This window comes from Sturnus vulgaris, chromosome 1 (assembly GCF_052056855.1).
Source record: "Sturnus vulgaris isolate bStuVul1 chromosome 1, bStuVul1.hap1, whole genome shotgun sequence".
Taxonomy (NCBI): Eukaryota; Metazoa; Chordata; class Aves; order Passeriformes; family Sturnidae; genus Sturnus; species Sturnus vulgaris.
Genome location: NC_142243.1, coordinates 31,572,979 through 31,598,783, shown reverse-complemented (window position 1 = coordinate 31,598,783; position 25,805 = coordinate 31,572,979). Strand labels below are relative to the sequence as shown.

At 42.5% G+C, this 25,805-nt stretch overlaps 1 protein-coding gene across 1 annotated transcript in view; it reads left to right on the top strand.

The window, feature by feature from the left end:
* The window catches only part of LOC148225134 (uncharacterized), an 82,820-nt gene that overhangs the window by 39,583 nt on the left and 17,432 nt on the right, over nucleotides 1-25,805 (top strand). Inside the window, exon 3 of the mRNA XM_088162935.1 lies at nucleotides 9,566-9,647. Within this exon, the coding sequence (XP_088019061.1) occupies nucleotides 9,566-9,647 (82 nt within the window). The remainder of the gene's footprint in view (nucleotides 1-9,565; nucleotides 9,648-25,805) is intronic.

Sequence of the window (25,805 nt, the reverse complement as noted above, 5' to 3'; positions counted from 1 at the left end):
CCTTGAGCCTGGCTGTATTGGCATGAAAGATCATCCTGATGCCACATACACTGTGTGAAACCCAAGATCTCAGCACTGACTCTTCTCACAAACTTTCCACTTGACCCCAGCCAACAGTGCCTCACTCCCTACTGTTCTGCTCAGGTGGAGTCAATAAAAAGGAAACTGGCAGAAGTTATTTACTACATTAAACAAAAATAAAACATCAAGAGATCTTAAAGGGGATACACTGATACAGTTACCTGTATGTAACATATGTATCATATAATCCAGATTATTAGTGTTTATATCTACTAAAATTATCTGGGATGGTCTATGAAAACTGGCCTAGATAAAACATAGATAAAGTCTTTCAAATGGTTTATGTTGTGCCTTATAAAGATTTTTGACATGCTTGCCTTTGAAAAATCTATGCTGGCTGCTTTCTGTCACTTTTGTGACTTTCTTGTGTCTGGAAAGATTTCCAGGAGGATTTTCTCCATAACTTTCTCTAGACCTAAACCAAAGCTGTTTGGTCTGCATTTCCCTGGGATGGAGATAGCTGTGATGTGCTTTTTCTGAACATCAGTCATCTCCCTCAGTATCATTGACCTTTCAAAGATGGTGGAGAGGAGCCAAAACATCATGACTTTCAGGTGCATCCTATCTGGTCCTGTGAACTTGCACCTATCCAGTTGGCTCCAATATCCAGTCCTCACCTGTGAAAACAAACTTCCTAACAGGGCCCTAGAGCACTATGGGCTTCAATTACTTTGACCACTCTCACATGAGACCTCCATCCACACACCAATGACCATGAGACCAAGATATTTCTTAAGTGCAGGCCCAAGGGTAAGAGCTCTTTCCTGAGCTATGATGCAACTGCATGACATTTTTCCAGTTCTGTTTCATCACAAATCATTACTTGGATTTCCTGGCTTGATCTTGGATCTGGGTTGTAGCCTTGCCTTTGTCTGATGTCGTGGGATGGGACCTGTTGCTCTTCCTGCCCAGGGGCTGTGGGGCCATGCCCCAGTGGTAAGTTCACTGCTTGTGCTGTTTTTACCGATGTCTGTCTCACCCTTCCCTGAAATGTTCTCACAGAGTAGGTTAGTGGGATCAGGGAAAGGGGAGAGCAGATGGCAGCTCTTTCTGGTATGATCTAAGGGATACTCCAGCCTACTCTGTATTTGTCACCAGGCTCCCTGGCCCCTACACAGCAGGGCTGTGTCTTCCTTAGATTCCTTGTTGCTGCCAGTGTGCTTGCAGAAGTCCCTCTTGCTGACCTTTGCTGTTACAAATTCTAACCTCACTGACCTTTGGCCTTCACAGCTTCGCTCTTGTGAATGCAAGCAAAATTTCTGTATTCCTCCTGGGCATCCTGTGTCTATTTCTACCTTCTGTGTACTTTCCTTTTTAATTTGAGCTTAGTCAGGAGCTGTCTGACTCTTCCACGACCCACTTCTCCCATGTTAAGTTCCCATATATCAGAATAGAATTTACGTCAGAACTCTCCTCAACTCTCTTTGAGATTAATTGGGAGATTTTGAGTCATTTCAGTGTAAGCTAAGTTTGTTTCTAGACTTTTCTATAAAGTTAGTGTCCCTTGCTGAGCAGAAATTAGTACATTTGACACATCAATTCACCAAAAAAGATACTCTGAGGTGAACTAGAGGTAGACAGAAATATGAAAGCAAAAGCATAGAATGTATTATTCCCTTGGTTAAAATGCTAGTCTTGTCCAATTCTGTCTCTTTTGGTCTGAAAGCAGAGCTGCAAAGCATGCACTGGGATTTTTGCAGGTTCTCAGTAGTTTCAGTTCCCTCGTAGTCTAACACAAAGCCAAATATCTGCTGACCATAGATCCAGTTCCTATCACACATCGTGGGCTGGGACAGCTCTCTGGAATGCAGCTGAGGGTGGCAGGAGCTTTAGCAATGTTGCACAGGTCCCTGCTGCATGCAGTGGTGGCCAGCTGGGATGGTCAGGATGCAGCTGTGCAGTGGCTCCAGTGCATGCCGACTCCCTGCTGGGGCTGCACAAGGGCTTCTCCCCTTCTTCTCCCAGATCCAGACCTGGTGCAGCAGCTGTGGCTCACCCTTTGGTGTCACAGCCCCAGCTGCTGGCCCTGCCTTTGAACTGTGACACTCAGTGTACTGTTAGGAAGGGTTTGGTCAAAAACTTCTTAACATCTCCTCACTCGTGGGGCAACTGGACTGCTGATCCTTAGTGCAGCTTTATAAAATCCTAATCCACAGCCAAGATTTTCTATGAGCCTTTATGGGAGTAGCCTCAATTGCTAGAATGGTATGAGGTGACACTGATCTGCCCATCTCCTCTTGCAGTGGATATCTCTCAGTTCTGAACACACTGAGCATGAACCTGTCTTTGTTTTACAGAAACCCACCCACAAACCACCCATAATTGTACTGAAATATATATATGTGTACACCACTACATCTTTTCAACAAAAGTATTTTGACATCAGAGGAAACTACTGGCTCCAGGGAAGGGGACTGGAAAAATGGCTGATTTCACACCTTTGCTTTATAGCAGTTTATGGGCATGGTGCAGACTCTCATGGCCACACAATGGTGTTATCAAGGATGGCTGGGCAGTGTCTCAGGTGTCAGTAAAATATAAGTGGTAATTCTGCATAGTTGCATCAGGCCAGATTTGTGCCCAGATGACAGGTGATAAAACAACTGGGAGTAAAGACAACACAGCCCCAGTTGCACAGAAATAATGTTGGAAAGATGCTTTAGATTGTCTGTGGCGAGTTTCATGAAAATGTTTTTTTCATTTGGTAGTAGCCTAATTTGTGTGAATAACAACTAATTAAAGAAAAAAATAAAGTATGGAAAAAAAGTTCTTATAATGATCTGTTTAAAAGGCTCTCAGGGGATTTAAGAAGGTAATATGTAATTAACGGAGGAGCTAAAAATGCAGCTGCATGTAATTATGGCAGGAAAAATATTCCCAAAGCTGATTTGCAGCTTCCCCAGAATGGTAGTCAGTAAAGCACCCTTAGGGAAATGAAGAAGAGCAAGTTTTATATTAAATCCTTCCTGTATCAGCTGACAGGGCCCTTCCAGCCCCACTCCTCATGGGGCTGTGGGCTCTCTTTTAACCCTGCCCATCCAGATAAGAGAACCCATCCATCAGCCCATTGGCTTTCTGTGGCAGCTGCTTCCCAGTCTCGCCATACCTGGGGTTCCAGCCTTTTTCTGTCTTTTCCTAGCCCTGATGCAGGGTGTCCTAGCCAAAGAACATTATACTCAGAGGAGTAGTCTTTCAATTATTGGTTTGGGAAGCTATTTCTTGAAGTACCTGTCTTACGCCTCAATTTGGAATACTTTTCTGGCTGGAAAGCATCACCCATGCCTGGTTGTTTGCCTCAAACACCAGAAAAGTCCTCGATGACAGGTGTATTCTGGCAGCTCCTGATTCAGAGGGAAGGTTCTGCCACCAGCCAAAGTAGTATGGAGAAAATCCCGTTTTCTCATTTTTCATAGTCAAAACTGTGGGGTTTATTGAAAGACTGATTTCTTCTGTGGGTTTCTGAATGTTTGTGTGTTTAATTGTGCTTTGAAGGTTGCCTGACTTGGGTGTTTTTGCTCCGTGTTGCTGTAGCCAAAGCCTGCCAGCATTTGACAGAGAAGCTGTTTTTCAGTTAGTGATTTGAGTATTCTAATACCTCAATCTAGAAACAGTTTGGGTTTATTTTATTTTTTTTCATTTTAAGCACTTTGAAGTCAGCTTAGTTCTCCATCCAAGTTCCCAATCTTGTTTTTTTCTAGTTATAGAGCGTTTCTCCATGCTTGCGAAGCTGCATCTTTGTGCTCTCCTGTACTGTTCGCGCTGGTGCATGGGCGAGCTGTGGCCAGAAAGGGTCAAAAAGTGATTTTTATGCCACCGAAGCCGGAGCGGCGGCAGCAGGGGGAGCCCGCGGGCCGCGGCATCCCGGCCGCTCCCGGGAATGGGAACCGGGAACAGCGGGCGCTCGGGGCACGGCAGGGCAGGCGGCCAGGCTGAGCTAGCCAGGTGCCAATCCAAATATTACATGGTAAATAATACCGGTATTTGTAAATAATACCAGTATTTATAAACAATATCAATATCTTTTGCCTAATAATCACCATACCACCGCGGCCAAAATTTCCCCCCAGCGTCCGATGAATTAAGTTACTCAGCCAAGCGTATCCTCAGGGATGTTCGCTTGTCACAGGAGGGATGTCCCGGTGGTGTTTTATAATTTGGCATCTTTAAAATATTTGAGGTCAGCAAGCAGGGTGGTGCATCCCATCAGCACGGGTGATGAGCCAAGCTCAGTGCTTCCCCAGGTGAACACAGGCAAGGCAGCTCTGATCATCTGCTGAAACACAGCTTCTGGAAAAGCTGCCCTTGAAAGGTGTGATCCAGCCACAAAAATCTAGGCTGAACTATATAGAACATTAACTTCTCTTCCCTCTCTTTATTCATGTAATGGGGGCTTGAACGATACCTTCTGGATTAATTAAAAAGGGTGGTTTTTTTGGTCCTTTTCTCTTCCAATGAATAAGCTATAATTGATGGAGGAGAGGAAAAACCTAGAAAGACTTACTTTGCAAAAATGCCAAGCAGACTGTATTAATTAAGACCAATAGAAAGCCATTGAAAATAAATTAGACTAAACAGAAATAAGTTGAAAGTTAGTAATTTCAGCTATACCCTTTGGTCAAATGCTGAATGACTTATAATCAGAGTTGGTGCTTTATTTGGCTCTCTGAGGAGCTGAGCTCCCTTCTTTATCTTCACCTTGGAGAATCTTTATTTTCACCACTGGAGCAGGTGGGGGAAAGACAGACATTGGAGATATGCAGAATTAAAAATTCTGTGTAAAATAATATTTCTATGTTAAAATTAAAATTGAAAACTTCCAAAACATTGTGAATGCTATTAGAAGTGTAGCTGGCTTGTTGTTTTGTGGCTGGATGGTAAAACTTCTGTCCAATTCTTTGGCTCAAGCACCAGAGGAGCCCTTGGTCCATGTTTGATGACAGGTGTATTCTGGTGGCAGCTTCTGCTGTAGAGAAGATTGAGCCACTCAAGCTACAAATCCAGATTCATGTGGTGGGAAATTCCTGATTTTTTGTATCCAAAACTTTGAGTTTTATTATAATTTCCCAGAAATAGTGAAATTTCTCATAAAAAAAGTAAATTCCTTTGACTACCCATGAAAAAAGGTACAGAAGTTTCTGGCTACCTCTGGGATTTGCTTCCTTATTTACATAGATAGTCCTACACAAATTCAGGGGAGAACATGAAATAACCATATTTTTAAAGATAGCTAAAGCCCGGACAAAATACATCATCATTAGAAATACAGATGATGTATTTGGATTTAAATTTTCAAAGCACAATTATTTATTGCTGCTAAGTTAATAGTGAAAAAAAGAAAAGATTTCTCCCTCTGAAAGATTGGCAAGGAGTGTGCAAAGCTGGCAAAGAGGCTGCAGGTCCCTGGGTGATCCAAGGCTCCATTGCTATCATGATTAATAGAGCTATAAGGCAACTGCTGCAGACTGTGGCAGATCCATTGGTTCCAGATATGCTCAACAATCAGTATGCAGATATGCTAATTTACAGTGTATTACTCAATCTAAAGGATGTTTCTATGCTCCACTAATAGTTCCAAAAGATAATTATTTTCTAGTTAGCGAAAAAGACAAAGCCAGGCCCCGAGTGTTGGAGAAGCTTTATTTTTATGGAGCTTTGTGATTATGTTCTTGAACAATTCTGCATTCATTCAGAATGGTTTATAATCTACCAGGACCAGATTTGAATACCACATGTGCCAAGGCAAAAACATTGTGGTGGAACACAAGCCAGGGAGGAAGCCAGATTAGGCAGAAGCTCTGTGATGAAGATAGAAAAGAAATTAAGGTAGGCTGGAAAGCACAAGGGAGCTGTGGATAAGGATTTAAGTGAATGCTTTAAGTGGCAATTTGCAATTGGAGCATGGGAAAAGCCAGAATGTAATATTATAATGTAGTTTTGCATAGTATACAAATTGGTTCATGTATTATATTGCAAATTATAATTATGCAACGTTATTATACTAATTTTATGCATTATAATATTTTGTAATGTTGCTGTAATTACATAATTGTAGCAAATTATAATGCTACATTATACTAATGCAAAAGTCATTAAGACCCTAAAGCACATGGAATAGTGCTGCAAAATTCTGATTTTCCTTCCTGATGGGTTTGAGGGAATACTTGAGTGATTTCACAATTAATGGAATCAAAATCAATATACTGTCACTTGACAATCTCACCGTTCTCACTTGTTTTGTCAGCTTCTGCTTATCTCTTTAGCAGTAGATGTACAAGAAAGAATGATCAGCAGCTGCCAGCTACAAGCCCCTAAGTTACTCTCATAATTTCTCTCTTGTAATATTTACAGTCCTGAGCTCCCAGCACAAGGCTGGCTCTAGGATGGCTGAAATGGCAGGAGGAACTAGGGGCATGTTGTTCTACCCTCATTCTTCTGCATAGCTGGAAACCTTCAGCCAGCTGCTCCCAGTAAGCCTCCTCCTAGGGAAGGTATGCTTTGCTCCAGGCACTTGGAATGCATGATTTATTTTTACTGTATGCCTTGTATGCAAAATTATTATTATTTAAATCTAGGATGGCTTATTAGTAAAATTGTACAATAAACACTGCTGCATAATTCATTACGTACACTGGGAGCTTTTAAGTCTAATGTGCCACATAATGTACTGTATGCCTTCAGTGGAATACAAACACATACAGACAGTCATTCTCCTTTTCAGCAGTCTTGGTCAAGTCATTAAAACTTCACTACTATTGCCCTAAGTTCTCTTCTCACAGTCAGTGTGCAGTTTCCCACCTGCAGTCCTCTGCTGGGATGTCACCTTCCTGGAGATAATGCAGGCGGAAGGTTGCAGCCCTTAGAAAATCTGCTTCACTGCTTTGTGGTGGGGATGGGGCCCTTGGTCAGACTATGGCAACATATTTGCTCCCTGTGTTTTCCACTGACATAATTTGTTATTGTAACAGACTCTTAAGGTTAGATGTTGGGCTATTTCAGGAAAATGCCCAGTTTTTCTCAATTTTTTTTTCTTATGTAAGTTGTGAATTGCCCCCCACATAACAAATTACTTGGAGATTATTTCAACAGGGAAAACAGATATTTCTACTTCCTTCATTTTTTCTATATTCTTTCAAATAATTTAAATCTTAAAGGTCATAAGCTATGAGGATGTGTGATTAGTGCTAGGACTCATTATTATGTTGAGATAATATTAAGAGTAGATTAATTTTTAGGTCATCTATGTTACTGACGGTCAGTGTGATATAATAGAAATTGCCATATTCCCAGGACAGATACTTCAAGGCCCATGTTAGGAAATACTAAATTCACAGGTTTGTTAGAATTTAAATTTTCTTATCAGCTAGATGCCTCAGTCCTTGGATCAAAGAAAAAAAAGCAATGAAAACATGAGGACAAGGTCTCTATGGGCTGCCTCTGGGAAGGCAGAACTCATAACTGCCAAACTGTGAGCTCTGTTTAAGCCAACAAAGCTATTAAAATTATCCAGGCATGTCCATAGAGACTTCTTCTGGAATAACCTCCTGGTTTGTGGCATGTTTTGCTTTCTTCTGGCTGAGTTTTTGTTTCTTTGAGGGATTCTGGAGAGTTGCATCTAGCCTTGTTTGGCTGGTGGTGGAGAATGGCTGGTTACAGCCAGGGACCCTGGGGGAGAGTCAGGGAGGTGAGAAGGGTCCAGCTGTGAGTGATAGTTGTTAATTCTGCCTCTACAGAAGGATTAAGGAACATAAAGCAAAAGGGAAGACTGTGTCTGAGCAGGTGAAAACTAACATGGTGTGTGAAGGAAATCCATGTCTGAGCTATACATCCCCATCTTGATTTCTGGTCTCGTGTATATTCCCCTATAGCTTCTGCTGACATACTGTCCTTGCAGCCTTAGGTGGATGCACTGCTAGGATGCAAGTTGCTGTTGGATTTCTGACTGACAAGTGTATGTTTGGACATCCTGCAACTTGCTATTGCTGTGTAATTCACCTCTGTGAGGCAAGCAATGAAAAGAGCAAACCCTTTCAGGATGTCACAAAAAAACGAACTACAAATAACATTGGATCATTGGAACAATAGTGTTTTGCAGTAAAGTTAATAAATAGTCTGCTTTTAGAAAACCAAGACTTAACTTTGATTAGAATTAAATGAGCAATTTCACGCTGGTGGGGTACAGGCAATGGTTATTAATTATTCATTTGGTCCTTGTAGAAGCAGAGTTGCAGCAGTAAGACCCCAGCCATCTATGTACTGGGTATTTATGATATTCTGTTCTGTTGAGTAGTTCTGGTTGCAGTACTGAATACTGATTTCTTAGGGTTGTTGCTGCTTCAGCTGCATCCAGGAAAAGAGGGACAGACTTCAACCCTTAGCACCTTGGTTCTATTTTCTGGATTGCCTCATTTTTCAGAACAGTTAATGCATGGATGGTGCTTTGGCTGAATTTCTTGTGTTTGAAACCTGCCTCTATTATTTTGATGTTAAAGGAGCTGAGTGGTTGCTGTGTTGAAACCTGGCAGTCTCACACTACAGTCAGCAGCAACAGCCACAAGGCAACCCAGCATTTCCTGTGGCCTCATCCAAAATGTGGGATTTGTGTAACAGGACTATGTGCAGGCTTCCATCACAGCCACGATGGAAAGAGAAAAGAGAAATAACTCTTCCCTGAAGGAGGCAGCAGTTCATAAATGAATATGATTTCCTGGACTGCATTTCCTTCTTTCTGCCAAATGTTGGAAGGAGCTGTCACAGATTCATGGATGAGATTAGTAGACTCAGCATCAACAGTCTGGCCACAGGGCTGGAAATACTTATGCCAAGACGATGGGAACTCATAAACTGGAAAAAAAAATAATAATGGGGACTTCATGTACTGAATTGACATTTTAAGAAACATTTAAATGCAGGTTCCCTAAGTGCTTGTACAAGGAGCCAGTGCATAGAGCTTGCTATCTCATAGGACAACCAAATTCAGGTGGATTTCCCCTTTTCTTACCTCCTCTCACTCCCTCTTTCTTCTCAAAATTGTTTCTCATTACTTGCTGTTGGGAAGACAAATAGAAAAAAAAATTGTAACATATAAAATGCTGAATAAAGATCAAGCAAATACTGCTGTGAAGACTGGAGACATTGCTGACATTGGCAAAGATGAAGACTTTGAAGGGAGAGTTAATAATTTTCTTAGATTGGTGGGTGGATTTGAGAGACAATTTCAGGCAGGTATACAAACGGGGGTTTTTCCCCCCTCTTATGTAGAAAGGGAAATTGCTTAAATCTAGGGAGTTTTTTTACAGGTTAAAAGATATGGGTTGAAAAAGGAAAATACTATTTTTTTCCTTATGCTTTGATGAACTAATACAAAATCATAATTTTGACCACTCAGGGGTCAAATGCGACCTGGTTGGCATTTTTTGACTGACTAAGAAAATGCAAAAAACCAGTTCAGGATTTGTTGACTTTTTGGTTTTTTCTTTTTTTTTAGCTTTGGAACTGACTCCTGTGGAAACCCTCGGAAACACTTATTGCTCTATTTTAGAAGGGGAGAATTTGGAAGAACTGTTGAAGTAAGAAAATTGTGCAGAGACCTTCAGGAATATCCTACCTTGTCTATACTTTTGCTGCTCTTTGCCTGCATGATAATTGTTATTTATTGCACTCTTGTTCTTACGAGAGCATTTGTGACTGAATTTATTTTAGGCTATAGAAGTTATTTAGACTATAGCCACGGGTTTTAAGGATGTTTTTAGATATCATTAAGCCTATACTGATGGCTGCTTTCAAGGTAAACATTAAATTCTTGTAGCTGGCTGAACACCCTCTTGGGAGTCCATTATAGGCAGATTTCCTGCTTAAAATAGGTGTTCTGGGTTTTAATAACCAGGACAGGCTGATCTACAAGAATATGACTTTTTCTGTTGTTGGAAGTTTTTTTATAAACCACAATTCTGATATAACTCATTATTCACTTGAGATGGCATTAGAATAAATTAATATTAAAATATTTAAATGTAGAACAAAGGGTTCAAAAAGTTACAGAGATTGATCACCTGAGATGCAACATTGGTGCTTCATTAGTTGTGGCTCTCTGCACTGCCAGGCTGAGCTACTTCTGTTTCACATAATTAGCAATTTTTTTCCATAATGCTGACTGGACTGTATTCAGGCTGTGTGGCTTGATTTTTCTTCTTGCCAGAAGTTTATATTTCTAGGCGATTTCAAGGTGTCTTGGTGAGAATTCATCGCAATACAAGAAAAGAGGCTTTGCAAAAAAGTCCAGATTTTTGTAGTTAGCCTAAAATTTGGGAATAGTGGCATCAAAGGAGTGAGACACAAATGCCATTTTCCCTAAGCAGGCCAAATTCTTTTTGCATTTCTGGTGTCAGGCTCCTCTTGTATACAGAGAGAGGAGTTTTGTCAGCTTCCCAAGAAGCTTGGCCCACTCTGAATCAATAATCTATGGCATAGCCAGCCCATCTTGTTCACAGCTCTGAGGCTGAGTAGAGAAATCTCCCCTCTCCAGGGCAAAACTCTCCTCTCAGAGCTGCCTGCAGTGCTGGATTCCATGGCTGGAAGTCTTTAATCCCAGTAATACTAACACAGCCATATGGTCTGGAGCTGTAGGAAAAGACATTTTTCTAATTGTAGGCAGTAGAGTCTTGCCAGGGGAAAAAGGCAGACAAGTTTTTAAGCAGTTAAGCCCTTTGCCATATACAGCATGAAGTGCAGTATGCTCACCCTGCAAATGCTGCTCTTACAGCACTTGGAGTTTCCCTTGATTCCCAACTTAAGACCACAAATGTAAATCTGAGCCTGGCTTTCTTCCCAAGAAGTTGCTTGTAGGGGTTTTCCTCTGGAAAATCTTCTGCTTCCCCCCATGAATTTGTCCTGGCCCCGTGCCTGCAGGAATGATGCAACACGAACTTTCCAGGGCATTGGGGTTAAATCTGCCAGGTCAGAAGGTATAAACCCAAAGGCAGGAACATGAAACACAGTGTCTAGCAAATGGTGGAGGCATGGGGCAGAGAAGTGTCTGCCACTTTCACTCCAGGCCACATGGAGCTTTCCTCGATCTGAAGGTCCAGAGAAGGCACAAGCCATTCACTCATTGCCTCTCTCTGGTCGGCAGAGGCAATGGTGGCTCCTTCACTCTGGAGAGGAAAAAAAAACCATGCAGGAATGTAACTCTGCATTTCTCTGCAAGTATTTTTTTGTGGCTTTGGACCAGTTTTAGTTTGTGATTGCATGTGATGCTGGTTTTATCTTCAATGCTTGTTTGCATTTCAAAAATAGTAGTTATAAAAAGGACATCAATCTGTGGATTTCAAGTCCTTTCTGCTAGGATTTTTCACTCCCATTATAGCTGTGCCCGATTTGCCCTCTTTAAATCCTCAGAGTAGCTTGAGGTTTTGCACTTGCAGATGTCACGTTAATTCAAAGGCAGCTTTAACATAAACCAGTAGATTCAATGCAGGCAGAAGGCTGAGTGACTTTTGCTCATGCATGGGTATCCAAGGTGGGAAAGTGTGAGTGAAGGGGTCTGATCTTGACTGCATGGGCCCTGTGGAGTTTGTGATATGCCAAGATAAAGCATTTGCTGCAATAGGGGCCTCTTTTAGCTTTTGCTTTCTGTGACATAGTGAGGACGTTCAAATCTGTAAACGCACAGCACATTGCCCTTGAAACGTTCATTAAATGTTCCCAGGGCCTTTCTACTGTCCTGGAAAGTGCAAACTGCAGCTGGGGCAAACACAGCAGGTCAGAGGTGTTGGTAGGTTAGTGGCTTGTGTGGTACAAAGGGTTAAGATGAAGGGGAAGGCTTCCTTCTCTGCTTCCAGGCATGTGGTCTCAGATCTCAGCTGTGGGGAAATAAACCTTCCTGGGAAGTGGAGTCTCGTGGGAGAAAAGTCTTCTATTCCACAAAGCTCCCAGGTCTAAGGGGAATGGAGCCAAGGCTTTGGTGCTAGCTACTGCCTAAGAACTATGCAGTTTGATGCTGTCTCGGTGGACTTACCACCCAGACATAAAAAATAGCCAACTCAACATTTTAAAGTGAGTTTTTACTTCTGTTTTTCTCTCCCTTTTCCTGCCAGAGAAAGTTTCCTATTCCCAGGCATCTCTTAAGCACATGCAGAATTATCTGGGGGTTAACCAACACAGAACAGTGGGGTTCAGGGAGGACCCAAGGGAAGGGAAGAACTGCTGAGAGGAACATTTCCAGGAGGCAGATTATGTGTAAATTTTGCTTTCATGAGAGAAATCTAGAGCTGATTGCACAGGTGTGGTGGTGGGGATCACAGGAGTAGAGGGGCTGAAACACGTTCAAACTGTGCAGCCAAAGAAGCCTTGCTAGTGGGGTCTTCAGATCCTTCCAGCACCATCAAGTCTTTACACGTGTTCCCTATCAACCCCCTGCAAGAACAGCATGTGGTCAATGCACTCTGCATGCACTTGTCTTTCTTAGGTACCCAGCTGGCTAACTTGATTCAAATACTTTATTTTTCCCCATCCCTGTGGCAGAGAAAAGGCTTTTTATCTCTTAAATGTGACAACAACAAATTTCAGAGTCAACTTTGAAGTGCCCTTTCTGTGCTGTAGTCTTATCACGGGCTCATGGGTAACATTTGCTTGGGAAGCACATTAAAAATTGTCAGCACATTACTAATTGCTTAATTTAAACTGGTGAAACAAGGAAGTTAAAAGTTCAAAGCTCAGGGGCTCTCAAATAGCAGCAGGTGCTTCCCTCCAGCTGCTATTTTGTTTCTTCTTTAAGTTTATGATAGCTGGAAGAACTAATATCTATAGATTAAAAATCCAGTTGGTTCCTACCTTTTTGCACACCCAGTACTGTTTATTAGAGCTTTTCACAGGTCTGCTGCACTCAGGGTTCCTGAGCTGGGCACTACTGCTAACCAAAGCCCTCAGGGCAGAACCTGCTGTTCCAGGGAAAGATGACTCTGGAAAAGGTGCAGCTGAATGCTCTTTTTGTGACTTCTTGAGAAGTGTATCTGAAGTGTCCTGCTATCCCTCTCATGTCTTTGACTGACTTATTGAAAGCATTCGAGAATTTGAGTCCAATAGCAGTTCAAAACTTCGATGCCCTTTTCCATTGGCAAATATGAAAGGGCTTCCCCATGCCCCAGGAACGGGACTATATCCTTCCAGCACCTCTAGGGAGAGTGGCAGATATCCCAAGCCTGCTGTAGGACATGGAAAAATAGGAGGTAGGAAGGCTGCAGCAGAGGAGAGAGCTGTCAGTTTGTGCTGAGCTACTTCACCTCATCGGGAGAGGAGCATGAAGCAGAGCTCGCACTCGAGTGACAGTGACACTTTTAACAGATGCTCAGGATGAGTCAGGTTGGTGGGGTTATTATCTGTCATGAAGAGGTGTTGGAGCAGTTAACACAGCTTACTGGGGGCACGCAGTGATACAGCTCCTTGGAGCAACATTCCCTCCTGCCTGCAATGTCTCTTCCATCAGCATCCTACCGATTTGTAGTGACTCGCTTTCTCCATTAAGGATTATACATACGATGTTGGGCTTTGATGATTAAATAATTGCTTTCTGGGTTACAACTCTAGCTTTGGCGTAACAGAAAACTAGCTACCTCAGTCACAAGAAAACTTGGAAATAATTCATTTGACTCCTGCTGATGTTGTGAATGTATTTCTTCTTAACTGGAATGGGTCCAATATTATTTAATGATGGCTTAAATCCATGGGACATCATGGAAAAGCTGCTGCTTAGCAGGTGCCAGTGTTGATCATGAGGACATGCAGCTGCTTTCCTGAGTGAGCACTTAGGTCTCTGGGATTTCTTGGACGAACATCAGCCTAGAGGAGCAGCTGCCAGGGGTTGCTGGTGGTGCCTGGAAATCCCCTGTTCATGAGGAAGGACACTGGGGCTGCTCAGCACAGGGAAGGCTTGAGCCAGGTGAAGGTGGATGCTGGTGTAGTGGCAGAGATGTCAGGGTGTGACAGAAAGCTGATGGAAAAGCCTAAAGGCAATCAGAAAAGCACTCGTTTTGCGTAAGGGCTTTTCTGAAATAGCATCAAAATTTTGTTGAATTGAGGATGGAATCCTCTTAGGAAAGCTTTTTTTTTCACTGTGCAAATTAATCTTTTTTTTTTTTAAGCAAATAAAGCTCTTGAGATTAAAAAACAATGGAAGAAACTCATCAAACTTTTTCTCTTTAATCTGAGAGTGCTGAGTTCTGGGCCATTTTTAGAGTTTCTGATTTTCATCTCATATAAGACAATTTGAGTGCAAATGATGTTGACTTACATCAAAACCTCAGGATGGATTTAGATAAATTTTATTGTTGTTTTGTTATCAAAATAATTTTAAAACCATACTGAACAATTGCTTAATCACTGGGTAATAACATTTATTGAGCTTGTGATAGTAAGTACTCAAGGTTCGTGTTTGTACACTTGTAGTCCTGTGGGTCAAACAACATTTGTTTAAACTGTGGATGCCTTTTATTTTTAATCACAGGCCTGAGCTGGAATTAAGAATTTCTGAACCTGGGGGCTGTTTCCATCTGAATCTCTAGGCTAAGAAGGGCTTTTGTAACCATTGCTCTTCTGCTAAACATAAATCAGCCTTTTAACCTTGGGTCTACAGGCAATTAATTCATAGTGGCATTGGCTCTGCTGCTGACACGTCTGATCAGGAGGTGGACTGAGCTTTCAGGAAAGATCATGCTCTGTTCTCCCACTGTAAGCAGGTTGACATACCCATTTTAACAACTTATTTATAGTTAATATAGTAATAATTTCTGTTTCGTATTGTTACTTGTCCAGTTGAGATGTTATTACAGGTAAAGTCTGGGTGTTCTGCAGGAAGAATTCAGCTGGGAATCTGCACAAGGTCACTAAGTGTGTTTGAGAGTGTGCTTTTAAAGGAATTAAAGTGAAATTGAGCCCCCAGTGCAGAAGACAATGTAAAAATGGGTGCTCTGCAGTACACTTTTCCAATAACAGCATCTTTTTAACAGCAAAAGGCACAGATGTGGTTACTCAGAGTGTGCAGAGGATGCAATAATGCTGATTTCTACCTGTGCTGAGAAAACAGTGAGTGCTGCTCATCAGGCCCTCTGGTACAGTCTCAATGTTTGCTGCTCAGTCTGCAACACAACATCTGGCTTTTCTTCCCATGTTTTGGGGTGCTCGAGGTTTGGGGTGCTCGGTTACCCAGGCTGCCCACTGCCTTCCTTACAAGATGTGCACTGTCACATACAGATGTCCCTCCTCTTCATTGCACTTTGCCACAGAAGCAGCACAGCGTTTTGGCTATTTTCTTTATTTTACAGGTGAGAGATGCCCCATAATGGGCATGGTGACATCTACAGCTCTTCCTTTCTTCTTGTCCTTGATTTTCTCCTTTTGGAGCCTAATTGTGAAGAGATCAATCCATGCAGTAATTAAACCCATGTCAAAGATTAAATGAAAGTATTTAACACTATTTGGATGTGTTATTCTAAATTTCATAGGGTAGATTGTGTATTTGGGAAGGAAACTTACTGTGACTGAAACAAATGATAATTTTTCTAGATGTTTGGTATGTATATGAATAGCAGTGACTTGGAGCCTGGACCATGTCAAGCAGATAAATCTAGGGGGGATTAAAAAAAATCACATTTTTGATGGTTTTAATATCTACTAGACCAATTTTGTTAAACAACACTTAAAAACATATTTATCATAAGTTGCTTATTAAGATGCATGTCACATGCACCGTCATGCTGATCATCCTGAAAAAGAGCAGTTTCTCAGCTGATAATCTGCTGTGCCACAGGGAGGTCAGGTTAGAAGTCAAGACTCCAGGGATTGAATTGCGGTTCCTTTGAAATTGATAGGCATCTTGCCAATCACTTTGGATTCTGCTCTCTTTTGCTGTTTCACATGGGTTTCTGTTCTTGATTCTTATCAGTGATTTGCTGTGGGACTTGAGCAAGGTTTTTAACTCTTCTACTCTTCTACCTTTTCCAGCAGTTTTTCAAAACCCTGTGTATTTCATGTAACACAGTAAGATCAACATATAAATACATTAGATGTAAGTGTAATGTTAAAAACCTTGAGATGACCAACTCCTCTGATATCTTTCTTAATACACTGATTTCCTCTTCAGTATTGTGGGTAGGAAATGCCAAAGAAGTTTCCTACTTTGAGAAATACAAGTTTTGGAGGAGAATATTTTTCATTCTGTCTGTAATTTTCTCAACTGTTTTCCATAAGTTCTGTGAGCCAACTCTCTATTTAGGTCAGCAGTAGGGTTGGGTGAGTAGAGCTTAAGAACTTAATTTGATGCCTGTCCCAGGATGCTGATGGGAAAGGTGTGCAAGCTGAGCTCCATAGCAGCATGTTTTCTGCAGGCATTGTAGGACACAGCAAGCACCACTTGTGCACAGAGCCACAGCTATGTTATTTCCTAAGAACTGTAAATTTAATTTCTCCAGTTGCACTTCTTGTATTTAAGACAATCCATTTTCCTGCTGTGGAAAGGAGCATCTCTCCTCCTTCACATCAGCTTTGGCTGCAGGCCACACTGCTCCTGCAGCTGGGCACCCAGTGCCCTCGCTTGGGAAGTTGACTGGTGGTGTGGAAAACAGAGCCACCAAAACTGATGTGAGGTTGGTGGAGAGCAGGATCATCCCAGGGGAGCATGATGTTTATTGTGACATGAAATCCTGCTCCCAGGTGGTGAAATTCAGACTCTATTTTCTATGCCTGAAATCAAAGGAAGATGAGCACTTGAATACCTTTGACTATATCCATGCTGCTGGAGGCCTGACTATATCCATACAGCCCTAAACAATCCCTCATTCCCAGGTGAAGGTGTGCAAACTGGCCCTTGTCCAGATACCAGCAAGAAGGGACATCTCTGGCTTTGTGTGATCACCCTAGTGAGCAAGTAGAATGGGCCATGTCCTGGTCATTCCAAGGAGATGCTGCACTGCTGATGGGTGAGCTCTTTGTCCCAGAGCAAGGTAGCCTTGATTGTCTTAATTACCACATTGTGGTGTTCACTGAAATAAGCCTGGACATTGTCTTGGGAGACACAATTGGGCCAGGAAGCCTGTTGGAAGTTCAACAATATGGGCTGTGCCCAAGCTCACATCCTGGCCCTGTTTAGTTCCATAGTGCCTGTGCTTCATTCATGACCAAGGATGTCATTATTTTCCAGTACCTTTGCAGCTCAGTGTGAGTGCTGCACCACAGCCTGACAGATCCTGTTGCAGTAGTACAACACAAAGTACAGGTTGTACATCCAGGAAAGTGGCAAGCAGGTGTACATATGGTGCTTTCATGTTGCAAAACCTGCATGGAATAGTGTTGGAAGTCTGACATAGGAAGGAGGAGGCAAATTTGTAATGGGTCCTTTCATGCTTTTTTAACTGGACTGTGCCATCTTTCGGTGAGTTTGTGGTGTGGGTGATCAAGGGAGTGAGTCAGAAAATTAAATTATTTGCAACATAGGTGCCCTGAACTTAATGTTGGTGGATCTTTCCATGCCCTGGGATCCTGGAATGGAAGGGAAGTGCTGTATAAGTGGAACAAAAATAGGGTGAGGGCAGCAGGACTGCAAGGAACCTGCAGTGACTTGCTCTGCACGCTGCTGTGAGGCTCCAGGGCTGCCTTGGCTGTCTGCTTTGCACACCTGACCCATGCATCTCTCTAGGCTCAAACTGAGTGAGAGCAGCCGTGCTGCCCCCCTCCCTGCCAGACCCACAGGTGCTGCTCCACATCCCAGAGAAAGAAGTCCACGTTTACAGGAAGTCCTTTTCCCTCCCTTTCCTTTCCCTTTTCAGGCTCCTGGCAAAGCTGTGCGATTCTTATCTGGTCTTTGCAGAGCCTTGAAGTGAGGTCATTCAGGAAGTTTAATTAATCCTGTACAATTGTCACTACATCCTTGGCTGCACATTGTACTAGGGCCCAGCCCACCACCACAATGCCTCTTACGACAGCTGAACATCTGTTTAAAAACTGGTTGCCAAGAAGTAGTACTTGCTAAGCCTCATTTTCCCTCTGGCTGTATGTATTCAGCTCATCACAATATTGTATAACAACGTTAAGAGAAAAAACAGAAGTTCCCCTTGCTCTAGGGATCAACCAGTAAAGCAAGCTAAAATTATCTGGGAAAGGCCAGTTCTGAAATAGCACTGGCAGAGAAATGGGCTGGTTTATGTGTATCCTGCTCATATTTATTTCCCAGGCTGGCACCATCCAGGACACTGGGCTGTGAAGTGATGCTGCAGAACACGGGATTTGTTGAGATGCTGGGGTAGATTCACCAGGGGTTTCAATCCTTGATCACTGCCACTCCCCTTAGAATTGGGACCTTGCATGTCCCCGAGGCTGCACCTCTTCCACTCTTCCCCCTCTGACTGCAGAGATGGTCAATACGTTTCTCCTTGTCCTGCGGGTGGAGGAGTGTTGCACACAGAGCTGTACACACACACAGTTCTTCCCAGCCTCCCAGGACAGCCTTCAAAAATTATTCTGAAAGAAAAGGAGAGACTGGTAATGAAGAGGGGAAATTGCAAGTCCTTTGCAGGGAGGAAAAGAATGACAGATGCCGGGAGAGAGGGGAGCAGGGGGTGCAGGAACTAACAGAAATATGGGGCAAGCAATACCAAAGGCATAGTGGCAGCACTTAGAAGGCACTGTGACAGGATCAGATGACTTTCATCTGACAGAAGAGTATTCTTGTTGCCATCTAATCTTTCTTTTACCTTTATTTGCTCCTATCCCCCTTGGCTTCCTGCAAAATTCTTAGTGGTAGAAGAATATAAAGAAGCTTAGGATAAAATCCTACAAGCAGTTTTTTGTAATGGTAGGAGGAGGTATTGGAGGCTGAAATTGTGCAGTTCATCATTCAAGGATAAGCAGAACTCTTCCCTGCTCCTGCAGGCAGAAGACCTAACGTGCCCCCAAGTTGCTCACATGGGAAAACTGCTCCTGTCCAAGAAAGGTGGAAGTGGGGCTGGTGTGGCCTGACTGGCACAGCTGTGGATTGCCGAGGAGTGATTTGACATGAGGATTGTCTAATTTGGCATCTCTGATGAATAATGGATGGGAAAAGTCAATGTAGTAAAAGAGACTTTTTGAGCCTTTGGAGGTAATAATCCATGCTTCCAATTTCCCAAATGGTCTTGCCTTTTGCTTCAGTAATGAAATCTATTTTTCATAGTTTGGCCTTTTGGAGCTACCTGATTTGTTTCACTCTTTGCATTTGTTAAAGAATTTTAAATTGCTTTCTCTGGGGTTTTGCAAAGTGATTGTGCAGTTGAATGGGCAGAAAGGTGTATTTACATGTAGGCAGATCCTTCAAGGTTATTAATTCTGGGATATTCATATTTAGTTCCATATACAGACGATCTTTTATTTTATATTAATAATACTGGTTTACCTTGAGAGAAGTTGTTCTTTCTTTGATATCCTATTGCCTTTTCTTAGACTTATGGAAGAATAGAATTCAAAATTAGCAACATACATTAATTAAATTAATATTAATTATGAACTGTAAATACAGTTAAGCTCTTAGCAGTAAACAGTTGACAAAGACTGTAGCATATAAAGGTATCTTCTACAATTATGATGAGATAATACATATATAATTATGTGTATATATAATTGTTTGTGTTATCTCCAAAGAACTGAGGTCTGTACTGGCTTCATGCACAGAAAGATGCTTGCCATACATTGTCTGAACATTGGGGAGCAGAGCTTTCCAAATGTTGCCTGTGTGCAGGTGTTGAATGGATGGCTTAGGTGGTGTCCTTCTTGGTTGAATTGCTGTTCTCACCACAGCACAGAGGTGTAAGTGTATGGCCAGGGGCCACTGCTGGTGATACAATGCTTTCTGGCAGGAGGGGTGTGTCTGTTCTCACCCTCACAGCATCTCTCTGGAGGGCAAACTCAAACCCCATCATCCTTCTAGGGATACCTCACTTGCTCTGGACTCTAGGAATCTTGCTTTATAGGCATACTGGAGGACTTTACACTCAGCTTTTAGTCTAAGGGACGTGTGAAGGCCAACTTAAAGGAGGGTATAAATTCTAAGGAGGACTAGAGGTGATATTTTCCTAGGAGGGTTGTTTTATTGATAGCTTTCTAGCCAGCATTTTCCTGCCTCAACACAATCCTCTCAAGCACACTTACAGGACTGCATGAGTTGCATTTTAGGGTGTTTATCTGTCTTACCTTTTGACATTGGCACAGATGTATCTAGCTCTGATATTTTTTTTTTTTTCTGCAGAGCTCTTGGGAGCCCGTGTAGTCTGGGTATGCATCTGTCATAGTGTAATAAGTCCCCTGCTGTCCATACTACTGTCCTGTAGTACTTCTCGTGTTTTGTGTGTCTCAGAGTTGCCTGAGCTTGCTTACCTCCGAGTAGATGGTACTGTTCTGTGGTTTGATGGAATTGCAGGCAAGGGAGAACTGCTTTCTGCAGGTGTAATATACCTCTTGTTTGTATAAGAAAACTGTTTTCTCTCTTTGGGGTAGAATTTAAAGTCAGGAGGAGATGGCTGATAATAAAAGCAGCATTTTTAAAGGCCAGATTCTGTCCTGGCCTGATATCCTGTCTTTATTCAGATCCCACAGCTGAAGCCAAAGGGGATTGTACCGGCACAGTCAAATACAGAATATACTCTACTACCCGTGCAATAAATGGCAGCTCACACTGCTATATCCATATATTTCTTCAATGTGCTTACAAGACAGAAACTAATTAACCTGGTAGTGCTTTTATTTAATGGGGCCTGAGCACCAGCATGCTCACAAAAGTCTATTCCCTGAGCACTGCTCTCTGAAGAACACACCTTTTGGTTTAAGTGCCACACACAATAGTATTTTATTGATTACTCTGTTTTTCTCCTACAGTGCTCTAGGGGTTTTGTGTAGAAATGGGCTGGAGATTCTTGCATTGTGTTAGGTGCCATGATGCAGCTTCCTAGTGACTGAAATTTCATTTAAATGGTATTTAAAAGTCCATGAATTCTCACAGAAATTGGAGAAAGAAAGAAGTAACTAAGAAAACCATCAGTCTTAGGCAAAGATATCAGGTCTCCTGTCTTAGGCTCACTTTGCTGCAGTGTGTTGGGTATTTTAGCATAGTGGCTTGGAGATGAGAAGTACAGCTGGATTTAGATGAGCTTTGGCTCCCTGTTAATCATTTGTCCTTCCTGGACACTGCCTTGGCCAGTGAGATTCATTCCTCTCTCCACCAAAGAGCCCTTGTCTGACACTGAGAACAACTCCCTGAGGCTGCCTGCTGTGTTTTGGGGCTCAGCAGCCTTATTGCCCTGCTGATTTTCTGTCTGGACAGCCCTTGGCCCTGGCTTGTACTAAAGTGCAGCTGGGTGTGTGGGGGAATGTCTTTGGGTGACTTTATCATGCTTGGATTCCCAATGTCTGTTCTGTTAGTGTTGTATATTGAGTTCTGCAGCTTTAAAACTGGTTACAAGAGTAAAGGGGGAGAGAAAAAATACAAAATTTGTTATCAGAGACTACACTTGCTCCCCTGCATCCTTCACACTGTGCTGTGCTGTCTGCAGTAGACAACAGGAAAAAGCTCTCCTTTGCTCTTGGTTGATTTCTAGCTAGCTAAAGCAAAAAAGCTCCCTGAACTGTATTTTTTTTATTTCCTTTTTCTTAAAATTGTTCAAACCTGCTCTGAACTAAAAACCCAAAGGAGCACCAGAATCTTGCACCTGTAGCCAACTGGGGCCTGGCCTGAGCCACAGCATTTCCCAGCACTGGAAAAACTAATAGCAGACTAAATAAGCCAAACTACAACCCACAAAAGAGTCGTTCTGAATTTGTCATCTCTTCAGAACCACAAAACTAAAAAATACTAAAAAATACTTTACCTGTTAAATAAACAGGGTTTTTTTTCCACTTCTCTCAGAGAAAATATTTCCCTGAACCAGTTAAAAAAGAGACTACTTAAATCTGTTTCCTAGAAAAGCCCCATTCAGAAGTTTTCTCCCAAATTTACCATGGGCTGCAGCCCATGGTGGGTGCCTGCTGGCTGTGTCTGACCTCTGGGCCAGCTCCACATCCTGCTGCAGGCACGGTGTCACAGCCAGGCTGGGGCCAGCCACACTGCACACAGCAGGAAGAGCCTTCATCCGCTTCTGCCGACTGCTCAGAGCCACGGTTTTATCTGTGCACACAGGGCTGTGGTTATCAGCTGGTGCCTCCAAATAACCTGGGAACGAGAGAGATTAGAGGCTTCCACCAGACAAGTTTAAATCGTGCATCAGATCGGTTGGGATTCTGCTCATGGAGCAGCTGAGGTTTGGCTTGTGGGGCTGCAGTGCCACTGACACCCCTCCTGATTCATAGTTCCTAAAGACCACTGAGATGCTGAGCTTCTTAAAAGCTTTATAAATGTGCAATATGGGGAAGATTGATTAAAATGCATTTCTGGATATAAGTGGCATCGCATACTCTGTATATTTTCTAATAATAGTTTATCCTTATTTCTCCTAAACTCTCATATCATGAATTCTCTAGCAGACATCTTTTTGGTATATCAAATGTACTGTGAGGCACACAGTTTTGTTTTGGCTTCAGCTGTTATATTTTTATATGGCAGTTTTTAGTGTTTGTTACAAGTGTCTTAACACCACTTTTCCTGCTTTCTCTCCCTAATCCCCCCTCCTTTTTCTTGCTTTATGCTGAATTTGTACTGAATATATGTGGCTGGTTAACAGTCGCATACATCAGAAATTTCTGCATATCTGCATCATATGTACTGCTCCAGAATTCCTTCACCATTATCAGGTTCTCCAAACAGTCCTTTCTATGTTCTCAAGGCTGTAACTCAAAGCAGAGACAAGGAGAAAAAGGGACTTGTGTCCATCTCGTTCTTGTCTGAATGTCCGGTTTGGGTTGTGTGTGACAGGAGTGAACCCAGGGTCTGAAGATGCCTGTGCTGGAGCCCCTGCACTTCCACTGTAAGCAATTTACCCCTTTACTCAAGAGCAGGGTTTGTTTGATTCTTCAGGTGAATGCCCCCAGTCATTCATTTGGGCTTTTGCATTCCCAGCAAAGTTTAAAGTGCATTTTTTTTTCTCTTTGCACACCTGAATCACAGCACCTGGTTAAGTTTCCTCTGAAAACAATCTAGTCCATGGCCACCAAATCACCTTGCAAACACCACCAAAATTCAAAGATGAACATGGGGTTGTGTGGCTGCTCTGCAGTATGAGCCCAGCTTGAAGAAAAGATATGCAGATCCTGCCAAGGGAGACAAAATGATGCTGGGCTTATGCTAGATACAAGGAGCAGGTTTTGTCAGGCTGAGGGTAAACCTGGTCTGGAATCACCAACTCCGCTTCTGCTGGACTGACAATCATATCTCCCAGCTAGCCAGGCTGCCACTGACCTTGTTGTAAAGGCATATTTATTGAGTGTGGAGTGTTAAGGAATATGGGATTTCCAAATGAATATTTGAAAAGAAACACTGGGAGCAAGAGGAAACACTAAGCTGGCTTCTTGTGTGTACTGGCCTGAGCTGCTTAGCAGAAACACAGCAGCCCTTGTCCACAGGATGCTGTGGGTCCTTCATCAGCTCTGTGTTGGTGGCCTTGACAAGTCTTAAGACAGCCCCAGTTTTACACTCAGTGACGGCGACCTACCCTGGGAAGGAAATAATCACAGTCTGCTCTGCCCTTATCTGGTTTGGAGCCAAAGATGTCACTTTACCACAAAAACAAAGAGGAAGAGGAAGGAGGAATGACCTCACCCAGCTACAGCAGAGAGCACAAAGGGGATGAAACCATTGGGGACAAGCTCAGCTGCTCTAGGAAATTCCCTTCCCCGGCCTTTCTGAAGGCATCATCAGTATTTCCAACCAACCAAGCAATCTTCTGTCTGAGGCTTCCTGTCCGTGCTCACCCCCCCACTCTGTCTGGCCCAGTGCAGCTTTCCCTTGGCAGTGGGACACCTGGACTTGTGCAATGTACCTCCCACTCTTTCATATCCTGGCACTGGATACCTTTGCTGCCTTTTCCCGTACGTGACAGAATTTGCAACTGCTGATGTTCTGCCCCAGTACAGCTCACAGGCTCTCCTTTGGTAGCAATTTTGGATATAGAATCAAAGAAGAGTTGAGGTTGGTAAAAAACTCTAAGATCATTGGCTCCAACCATTAACTCAGCTCAGCCAAGTGCACCCACTAACCCATGTCCCTAAGTGCCACATCTACACATCTCTTAAATACCTCCAGGGAATGGGAACTCCACCTCTTCCCCTAGGCAGACTGTTCCAATGCTTGACAACTTTTCTATGAAAGAAAGTTTTCCTGGTGTTTAATATAAACCTTCTGTGGCAAAACTTGAGGTGATTTCCTCTTGTCCTGTTACTTGTTACCTGGGAGAAGAGTCCAACCCCCCCCCACCCCAGCACAACCTCCTTTAGGGTAGAGAGCTTTCCTGAGGTCTCCCTGAGCCACCTTTGCTCCAAGCTAAACAATCCCAGCTCCATCAGTTGTTCCTCGTGAGATCTGTGCTCTAGACCCTTCACCATTTTTGTGGTCTTTGTTAGACATGAAATCCATCACCTCTCTATCATAGCCATGCATTAAAGCAAACAAAAAAAAATGCAATGGGTCCTACCTCTTCATCCAGGTGGCCTCCGTATTTGTTCTGGACAAGCAGACCCTAATTTTCCTTCACTGATGAATCATCCTCAGAATTTTTGCCCTTCCTGGGAGTCCTTTGGTGTGTGTTCAGGTGACTGAGTCTTGGTCAAGAGTCTGTCCTGCCGTGTTTCATTGGAAGGTGAGCATTGGAGCAAGGCTGGTATAAAACAGTTTGCATCACACAGACATTGCTGGAGATAAGACAACTCCCAAAGTATCCAGATGCTCTGTGCATTTTTTTTTTTTTACTAAGTAATGAATAAAAGCTAGCCTTATAAAGTTCTGCTTTTAAGAAATTCCAATTTCCTTTAATGTAGGAAAAATAAATTTTTCTTTGACAGAAATAATTACAGAATTATGTTTTCTATTTCCAAATGAATTAAAACAGCTAATAGGTGAACTACAGAGGCGTGTACATGCTGTAGTTGTGAAGGAGTGCATCCTTTTGGATATTTGCTGACTCTTTTACATCCACAGATACCCCTGGTTCCTTGACTCTGTTAACTTCCCAGGGCATGTGAATGTTCTCAGGCTCTCAGGTGTGTAAATACCCAAAGAGTTCAGTTTTATCTGGGGAAACAGAGAGTGGGAACTGAAACTACCTTTTTTTTTCTCTCCTACAATAGTGAAAAAGATTTGGGTCCTATGTTTGAACTAATTAGCTTAGCTAATTAGAGACTTGTTTTGGTCTGTTCTGCTTGTGCATTACTCCTGTGATGGGAATAAGAGCAGAGATCCCAGGGAGTAGAAAGATTTATCAACCACTTTTATATTATCTCAATTGGTTTTCCTTCAACACACGATGAAAACAGATATGACAGCAAAAGTATGATGAAGAAATATGGTCTATATTGCAAGACTCAGCAGTCATTTGCAAATGCAGTCACTAAATCTTTGATTGCATAGAGTTTGGCTCCAGTAAACACTAAGATAAATTCAGGTACAGCTTGCAAGGTATTCTTTATATTGAGATCAACTAACATGTCTTGCAAGGTTACAGCTATTTTTTTCCCCCACTCTTTCTTCATCCCTTCCTTACTGCGAGGAAAATTCTTTTTGAAGTCTT